This window comes from Eleginops maclovinus, chromosome 12 (assembly GCF_036324505.1).
Source record: "Eleginops maclovinus isolate JMC-PN-2008 ecotype Puerto Natales chromosome 12, JC_Emac_rtc_rv5, whole genome shotgun sequence".
Lineage (NCBI taxonomy): Eukaryota > Metazoa > Chordata > Actinopteri > Perciformes > Eleginopidae > Eleginops > Eleginops maclovinus.
In genome coordinates, this window is record NC_086360.1 from 4244828 (window position 1) to 4254605 (window position 9778).

A 9778-nucleotide genomic window follows, 5' to 3' on the forward strand; every position below is an offset into this window, starting at 1 on the left:
TTAGGTCCTAAAAGTTGAGCAGAGCCAGTCCGACGGAGGCGGGGTTTAAAGAAAGCGCTAGTGCGCATGCTCTGTGGGCCCACATGTGCGGAAGATCACCGGATGTTCCGGTTTCTTTTCCACATCCTGCCTGGCTGTCTAGCCATTTTGGCTTCATGCGCCATTCAACAACTTTTGTAAAATTTAACGGGAGCCCGCCTCCAAACGCTGTCTCCAGTACTCTTCATACATCTGTTGACATAGGTAATGTAAGCATTTATATCTAAGATTGATATTTAATTTATCCTGTGCTTTTTCAAAATGTTATAGCTGTCCCCCCTGTGCGCATTGAACGCGAATACTTACTCCTGTTCATGAGGTAGACTGCTCTGGACGTGTACTCATACCTAAAAGTTAGCTGGCCAATTGTACGTTTCACTTTTTCATTACTTTTACTGTGAAACAACGCTTTACTAATCTGAAGATATATCCGAAATAAAGATATAGCAGCTGTCGGTGCCTTTTGTAATACACTGAGAGTAGCCTGCTTGTGTGCTTTGCGCCTTCTCTGTTTGGATGCTTAAAAGCAAGTGTGTGCATATTAGAAAAAAGGATGGTTCACTTTGCATTATGCTGAGAACCGCCCGAAACGTATTGTCATTTCTTTCTATTTCTATTATAATTTCATTATTTAAGTACTTGACTTTTGCAGGACTATCTTTTATTTTCTGTTCTGTTTATTGTTATGCACCAATGTAGCCAAGGAAATTCATTGTATGTTAAAACTTACTTGACATTAAACTGGACCGTTTGATTCTGGTTCACATTTAAATTAATGTCTCTAAAGCAAAAGTAACTTTAAGTTTCTTTATAGTATATTATTGTAATGAATATGAACTCTCCTACAAAATCACTTCACATTCCATATCTCATTTATCTCAATGTTTTTATTGCAATATCAGCTCTGCCCAGCAACACACAAAAAAACTGTAAGGCAAAAGCAGTGTGAAAAACTCAATCTTACTGCCCTTACTTGTACAGTGCAAACGCTCGTGCTTAAAAGCTACATGTTCACCAAATAAGTTTATTATATTTTGCCTTTAGCTAATGCTGACCTAATGCATGACTCATGATGATGTGATGCATGAATTAATGAAGGAAATATAATGAATTCCTATTCCTCACCATCAAAATTAAGTCTGTATTACTTTATGTTATTAAGTCACACTCAATTAATCAAGTTTTGTTGGTTGACGGTAGGCCTAATCATAAGGTACAACCACAGTGAATTGTAATCCCATCAGTTCCTTAATTTGTTCAATAACCATAGTTTAATCCAGTTTTTATTACTTAAGGAATGTTAATTCTCAGTTTGTTTATAAATGTATTATTCATTGACAAAACACGCCCAGCCTTTCTGATAAAAAATCATAGCTTCATTATTTCATGATAATATGCCCAAAGGAATTCCTGAATTATTTACAATTAAGTGGATGAACCGTAAGTAGTTCATGGGAGAGAAAATGCACTTAATCCAATGTAATTTGTACACCTCTTTGTCTTTACAGCAAGAAGTTCACAACAGTTGCCCTGTTGTCCCTGAAAATGCCCTCTTGTGTTGCCTTCAACTGCAAGAAGCGAACAGCTGAGAAAGGAGCTAAGGTTTCTCTTTTCCGGTATGTTAAAATATTTGTTTATTCATGACTTTGCACTGTATCATTTTAAATTTGTATGTAGGCTGATGCTGGAAAGCTGAATAAAATACTAGCTACAACTATTGAGCTTTTACATTTAGTAATGTGTGATTAGATTAGATTTATAGTTACATAATTGATCCCGATTTGGGAAATAGTTTGGTAACAGCTACATGTAAACATCACATGGTCATGTGATCACATCCATGTGTGTGATTTAATTAAATAACGAAACACTTTTAAAACAGTTTTATTTCATTATCCTTACTATTCAAATTTGTCAGCTTTCTTTAAGAAAGGAGAAGAAAAAATAGGATAAAGTAAAACAAAATTGTGGTCATCTCATTTTTTAACACACCGAGTACTGCGTAGCCTTATATTTCAAAGTGTGGGGTAGTCCAGCAGACAGACCTGGCAGCAAACCTTATCCCATGGTTAATGTTTGATTTGCGCGGGCGAGCCCAAGGTAAAATAAATGGCGCCGACCCATCAGTTTATGGATCTTGTTGATTAATTAAAAGCATATTTCCCCATATGTGCATCTGGAATTTCACTGATGGGAAAAGAACATAGTTAAAGTATAGTTGTAATATTCTGGGGTATTGCCAATATGTTGACTTGGTTTCGGCCCAGCAAAGCGATATATTAGTAGCAACATAAACATGGAGGATACCTGGACCTCTGTAAGGGGCTCTATTTTGATGTTTTCTTATGCGTTCGGTCTACTCGTTTACATGCAAAAAACATGTCTGAATCATTGAAAAATGAAAATATGTAACATTAATGCAAACACTCATGTTTATTTTGAAGATGAAATATGACTTGCGATGTGTGAAATATTCATGCTTTGCCATATCTCCTCTCCTGGCTGTGTCGCTCAGGGTTGATCAACAGACTCACACACACAAAGTTAGTTCATCTACAGAGGAATATCTCGCATTCTTACACGATTACGTTTCTTTTTTCACATTTTTACATTTAAAAATTGTACAGGCCCACATGTTCTTGTAGTATACATCCATGGCCTCTTCATTGACAATAATAACGCTGATTTCTTGTGGGAGGGCCAAAATACTCGTGGCTGGCACCAGGTCTGCAGACAGACTTCAATTGTTAGGTTAAGGTAAAAATCTACTTGTATAGGTTAGGAATAGAACAAGATTCAGGTCAAATAAGTCTGTGTAATAATAAGGCTATGGAATAGCAGGTCATTATGCAAGTACGTAGCGTAACTAAAAATCAGTCAATGTTAAACTTTGGTGTTTATTAAATTAGATTTTGCTGGTAAATGTGACGCAATAGAACATTGTGTAGTGTTATAGTTTGACCATATTTGAAAAGTTGGGCTAATGATACATTGATGTTCCACTGAAAAAACTGAACGGTTGACTTAAATTTGATATATTTGGTCAACAGATTTCACTGTCATTCAGTGAAAGCAATAAGCAATAATATTAGGTTCAACTTAATATTTTCGCTTTCAACTAACTTAATGCAGTTATGTGAAATATGTTGACATAATACACTTAATTAAAGTCAACGTTTCAGTTTTTCCAGTGTAACTAGAACCTGAAGTTAAACAATACATTGGGATGTTCTTACATCTTAACCGATTACACAATATTTTACAGATTTCCACACCATGATAAAGCAAGGATGCTTAGCTGGGTCCACAACATAAACCGCAAGAATTGGATGCCGTCCCCGGACTCACGCTTATGTGCTCTGCATTTCACCAAGGAATGTTTCCACCCTTCCTGTGGGAAAAGCCTGCTGAACTCAAATGCTGTCCCAACTATTTTTGCCTACCCAGGTGTCAATACATCGTTCAAAAAACCTGCAGTTAGTAACACGTCATTCAGAACACAAGCGGCAAGTACGCTCACAGAGGTAAGTGACACTGTCAACTTTGATCACACGTACTGCTGCAAGCCCGTGAATAGTACTTCCGCCATCGGCCAAGTCGCACCATCTACAGAGGTAACCAATGTTGTGGAACCAACGATCTGCAGCACCACGGTGACCACAAATCAGAACAGTGTCAGTGTCCCAGAAGTATCAGATGGTCATGAGTCTACAGCCCCTCTTGAAAACGTGACATTAGAACAAATGGCAGTGGGGAATATCCTTTCGGAAACTGCTAAATCTCCAAATGCACAAATAACAATTAGAAAATTACAAATGAAAATTCATAAAATGGGAAGAAAATTGGTTATCAGCCGCAAACGTCTGAAAATTGAAAAACAGAAGACCAGACGATTAAATAGCAGGATTTCTTCTTTTTCTGCTGTTATCCAAGAGCTAAACCAGAAACTTGGACAAATGAAAGAAGAGGCCATGGTAATGGCTAAAAGCAATTCCAAAGCCAATCCCAAAAGTAAGCCTAAAAGTAAGCCTAAAAGTGATCTTCAAAGTGATCCTCTAAGTAAGCCTAAAGGCAATCCCAAAAGCAAGCCTAAAAGCGATCCTCAAAGCAAACCTAGAAGCAATCCCAAAAGCAAGCCTAAAAGCGATCCTAAAAGCAAGCCTAAAAGCAAGGTAACAGGAAGCAACTTAAATTGATATCTTTTTTGGTAGGCCTTGCTTTTAGGCTGTAAAATATGTTTGGCTCCTTTTCTGTCAATAGCAGTTCATCATTTAGCTTCCTGCTGGTACTCCTTTCTGTATCTCCAATCTATGGGCTTACCAACCACCATCTACTGTCTACTCATACAACCCCAGTTAAAAAAAAAACAAGCCATTCCTTTAACCTGGCTAAACAACAAAACCAGGATCATAAAAATGTACTAAATCAAAACGTTATGTGTCCAAGGATACTCCCTGTGCCTTTGCCCTGCTTGTTAGCCTGCTTGCTACTAGCTGCAACTGAAAACATTCAGTTGGTTATTTGAACATCTTGCCAAAGGACTACAGTTGAAAATTAGCCTGCTGGCTAACACTGGTACGTTTACAGAAATGTTGATCAATGTGCACTGTCCTTTAAATAAATGAAATGAAAAAGTTGGTTTTGATGGAAAACTAAGAGTATAAAAGTCAATCTGTCATTCTATTCAAATAGACATCATAAGTTCACCCTCTGACTAATCATATTGGTCAACATTTGTTGTTTTAGGCTCCTCAGATTAGTTTAGCGGTCTCACACTTTGAACTGGGGTAATAGATTTGAGTACATTTCAACCCAAAGCCCAGTTTGTTTGATTCATGAGAACATTGTTTACTGTACTAGTTTATTTGCCACAGTTTTGTACGGTTCATGTGTTCTATGGTACGGTTCAGATGTAAAAAACATATTTACCAAAACATGGAAGTGGAGAGCTATTTAACACGAGTAGCAGTTGGAGAGTACAGTTATATTGACATTTTTTGACGTGGTCCACTTCTTTGTATAGGCTTGGGATTTGGCAATTGGCACGCTTTTTAGCCTCTACTTCATAGTCTTAAGAAGAGGCAAAACCGGTTGTTTTTGCGTTTGTGTGTGTTTTGTTTGTCTGTCTCTTTATTTTTAGATAAAGAGGTCCATACCAAGGGCTGATCACCAGTAGCACTGCCCTAAAGGCCGAAGCTAAAGACAGGACAGGAGACAGAACCTTGTGGCATGCATACCCAGGATGCCACAAGGTGCAGAAGACATGGAGGTGCAAAAAAGTAGTTGGTGATCTCATCCCTAGGAACGACTAAGTAAAGAGATAACGGATAGAAATAGAAATGACTGACTTACTGTTAGTCAACAACAACTTAAATTCACTCAACCACTTTAAATCTAGTTTCCTTCTCATTATTCCTATTTGACTGGTATGATTTGGGTGATGAGTTGATCTAAACCAACCTAGGTAGTTATTTTATGTCATCACTTCCCAGCAAGAAGCAGTTGATTTTATAGTGTTAATAGTTCATTTATGTCATTGAAATGCAAGTGTCAATCACTCCGATCTTCATAGGGTACTGAGAGGCTAATTGTATAAAATAAAGCATGTAATTCTCAAAGCACTCTTAAAGGACGATATACTTTTACCTTTACTGTTCTGCCGAGCAAATCGTTTTCTCGACAGTGCTCTGCCCTCTGCGCATATTTGATTGTGACATGCAGATATTTGCTGCAAAATTGGCCTGTTGGAAATGAGCATTGGTGCATGAACAATAAAATTCATAAAATCGGCACTAAAAGCCACTCACAGTTACAGCGGGATTTTTACTGTCTTAAGAGAGCTGAGGTCAATTAAGCACATTCTTAATCAGTGTCACTTCATGGTGCCATAAGCCGCAAACATTTCTTTGTGATTTCAGCCCTGAGTTCACACCAATGACAATCGTCTGGTGTGGTTCGTTTGCTTAGAGTAAATGATTTATGGGGAATCTGTCATGTCTTTAACCTCCACACATGTAACACAGCTCCATTATAGAATTTATGTTGGAGCAGATGAAAGAACTGGAAATTGCTTTACCTCATTTCAGTGCTACATTCAAGACTCTCTGTTAGGACCTTTTTTTATTTATTTTTTTTGCATACAATTCTGACCCAAGCTGTATGCACAATTTTAGAACAGTTGTTATGACATCTCATGACATCTTATCATGATGAGTTAAAATGTGGTCTCATAGAAATACATTTTTCAAAACAGATTTATTGATTGAAATTCACCAGCTTAATACTTCAACCATACACTACTGACACAGCCTAGGAAAACACATTAAGGCCTGTTCATACTTCCCGCATCTGCTTCAGTCACATAAGTGCAATTGCATAGCTTTGAATGCCTTTTAAGATTAAGTATATTCATGTTGACTGCATCCTCAACACAACTTCTTTTTAAAATTATCCTTCTACTTGTTCACTTCTTCTGATTAGTATTCAAGCTAGACTGAGTGTGAAAACAGGAGCTATTTGTACGCGTACAGTTCGCTCGGGTACAAATGTTTGCTTCACTCGGACGGTCCAGCGCACAAGCCAAATGACATATTTTGTCAGAAGGACCTTAGCATACCTCAAAGACACGAAAAATATGAATAGGCCATTACTATGGCCAGATGAGTAATACATTGTTAGGCTCATGTTCTGTAACCAGTGTAGATGTAAAGCAAAATCACTAAGCTAGCTAACTAGCGATCATTCTGCTAGTTAGCTTTTACAAGGGTTAGAGAAAATGAGCGTGCTTGTACATTTGTATTACTCCCATTACCACATAAAACCGGTCAATGTACATTTTACTCCTGTTTGATTGTATACACTACTTGCAATAATTGTATTAATAGGGCCTTGGGGATCCTTAGTGCTACAGGAATGATGCTTAAAACCTGGCAATGAGTTAGCATTAGTTGTCACTCATCTTGAAGTCAATGGCTTTTTTGAATTTGTAAAGATTGGTTGGTGTTTGGTTATGTTGCTCATATTTCTAACTCAAACCATACAACTCAAAAATATATTTTAAAGTACCCACTGATATGTATCTCCTTATCCCCCTGAAATGTACTTTCTCTGGAAAATAAAATGTACTGCATTTGTTGTGATGATCTACCATGTTTGATAAATGGAAATGGATTTGACATGTTGATTTAATATCAAAAATGAAACTCATACTGAAGTTTGTTTGGCTACAAATATATTTATAAATACCTTTTTTGTTATTATAAGGAGATTAGTGGCGGTGGTGGCAAAGTGGTAAGGGGCTTGGCCTGGGAACTGGAAGGTCACCAGTTCAAGTCCCCGAAAGATCAACTACTACCATGGTGTCCCTGAGCAAGGCACCGTTCCCTACACTGCTCCCCGGGCACCGTACATGTGGCAGCCCACTGCTCCTAACACTAGGATGGGTCAAATGCAGAATGTAAAATTTCCCCTCTGTGGGCTTCATCTTGTTCTTGTCATCCATGTTGTATGAATGTTTGATTCATTTTGGATTCAGGTTTTGTTCAGTGGTTTATATCAAGTTTGGAAATGTTCTGCAGCTGAGCCCTACTTTCAAAAATGTCAGATAATAATGTTAAGCAATATGAACTTTTATTCTATGAAAATGAAATAGATACAAGTCAAACAGTTTTACAGATGGGAGTGGTCAGTGGTTCAAAACAGTGACCTCATACCCCTGGACAGAAGTCTAACTTCAAGCAACCCAAAGATGGCTCTCTTCCTCTTCTCCTGTATGTCCTCTCCTGACTCTGGTTGCTCAGGGTGACACAAAGGGATTTTGGTTTCCAGGACTGCAACACCACTGAGCTACTTGGAAGGACGCCTCCAGTTCTGTCACCTTGCTGAAAGTGTGCACCAAGAAACACTTGAAACATGGTGACTTTGAGATAAGACACTCCTCATCCAACGAGGCCTGGCAAAGCTGCCACAACAACCCATACATGAGCCCATAAGGAGCTTAATTGATTTAGTGCCCTGCTGGAAGGGACATTGAGAATATCTGTTTGAGCCACATGGGAGCTGACGAGGTCCCTGACAGAACCTGCTGCCACTCCCGCCAGCTTAACTCACCTGTCCTTCACGACCGTTGGGTGAAACAAAACATTTTCATGTGTTTTCACCATTTGATGTCAGATGCTACACATTTTAAGAACTTACAAAGTGTTGACTTACAAGCTTCAGACCATGTTTCTAACTTTAAAAAACCCACTAATATTTGAATTTCTTTACCACCTTTCTTTGGTGCTTCTTAAAATCAACTGCAGGACAGTGCATTGACCAGTTAAATTGGTCAACGCCAAACAAGGATATCAGTCACTGATTTAACCTGCTTACACATCTGAGCTTTCATTCATCTTCCATTAGTTCATCATTTTTTGGTTCTGTTTTGACATTGAGTTGTGAAATTAGAAGTGGAATAAACCTTTTCATATAAAGAACCCCTATTCTGTGATTTGTGTATATATTGTGCATTAGGGCTAGTGTGGAAAAGTTATTTTGACAGTTTTATGGTAACACTTCATTTTACAGATTTGTAATTTCTTTGTACATGGTTGCAATTAGCATATCACATTAGAATCACACCTAATTTAATTCACTGCAGTCCCTATCTGCGAAGTGTAGCAGTTTTTACCTCTGACCAATCTTCTTTTGTCAGAGGTGGAAGAAGTACTCGGATCTTGTGCTTAACTAAAATTAGAAGTACCGAGTGTAGGAATACTCTGTTACCGTAAAAGTCCCACATTTAAAATGGGCATCAAATAAAAGTAGAAAAGTAGTCATTGTGCAGATTGGTAGATTTTCGGAATAATGTATCTGATATGTTTTATAATTATTGATCATTAAAGTGTTCTCAGAGCTGGTAAAGGTGCAGCTAGTTTGAATGGCTTTGTATACTGCAGGGTAGCTGCTGGATTTACTGCAGGTGAACTAAAGTCTGATTTAAGGGCTGATTATATTTACCATCATTAATCCAGATCTGTAAAATAACTAAGGGGATTTAATAAATGTAGTGGAGTTAAAGTACACAATTTGACTCTGATTTGTAATGGGTTAGAAGTAAAAGGTAGCATAATATTGAAATACTCAAGTAATATGTGTGAGAAAGAATTTCCTTTCAGGATGAATACAGTTCTATCTAATCTAAAGTAAGTAAGTACCTCAAAATTGTACTTAAGTACAGTGCTTGAGTAAATCTACTTAGTTACTTTACACCACTGCTTCTCGTCCACTAGTCTTGCAAGCGGAATCACTTGTTTTATTAAGTGTCCCAGAGCAATAGAATTTGATGGTCAATGATAAGCCTCGGGTTAAATACAATGGCAAAACAAAACTGGAGTGCTTTGTGTTAACGCGACTGTTTCAAAGGGATCTTTTGGAGTATATACTAAAGAGATCACCCTATTTGTTCTGCTTTGATTGAGTTGAATAAAGGTTATAATACTACAACTAAACAAGTTTGAATACAAGTTCATGGTGTGGTATATCAGGAGGCGGATCAAATAGCATGATTTTTAGAAGTGTGCTTTTGGCCGGCCACAATGAAATGCCACTCTTGTGGGTGTTTTATCTTGAAAAACACAATTAAGACTCTGAACCTTGGATTTCCTATTAATAGGGGTACACAAAAGGAATATCTTGAATCATAACACAGCAACAATGTTACATTGATTTATTTGTTTATATAGAGAATGTAGAACAC

The 9778-nt window shown here is 37.6% G+C and overlaps 1 protein-coding gene across 1 annotated transcript; it reads left to right on the forward strand.

Annotated features, from left to right (window-relative positions):
• Nucleotides 1-122: 122 nt before the first annotated feature.
• LOC134874074 (THAP domain-containing protein 1-like) lies at nt 123-8516 on the forward strand. Its single transcript, XM_063898066.1, has 3 exons — nt 123-243; nt 1548-1655; nt 3305-8516. The coding sequence occupies exons 2-3, from the start codon at nt 1585-1587 to the stop codon at nt 4233-4235; spliced, it is 1002 nt and encodes a 333-aa protein (XP_063754136.1). The 5' UTR covers nt 123-243; nt 1548-1584; the 3' UTR covers nt 4236-8516.
• Nucleotides 8517-9778: the final 1262 nt, after the last annotated feature.

What these genes read in the sequence shown, in the direction of transcription:
- LOC134874074 (XM_063898066.1), top strand. Translation starts at nt 1,585, where the DNA reads ATGCCCTCTTGTGTTGCCTTCAACTGCAAGAAGCGAACAGCTGAGAAA. An exon ending in GCTAAGGTTTCTCTTTTCCG is followed by an intron (nt 1,656 to 3,304) that starts GTATGTTAAAAT and finishes AATATTTTACAG; the next exon opens with ATTTCCACACCATGATAAAG.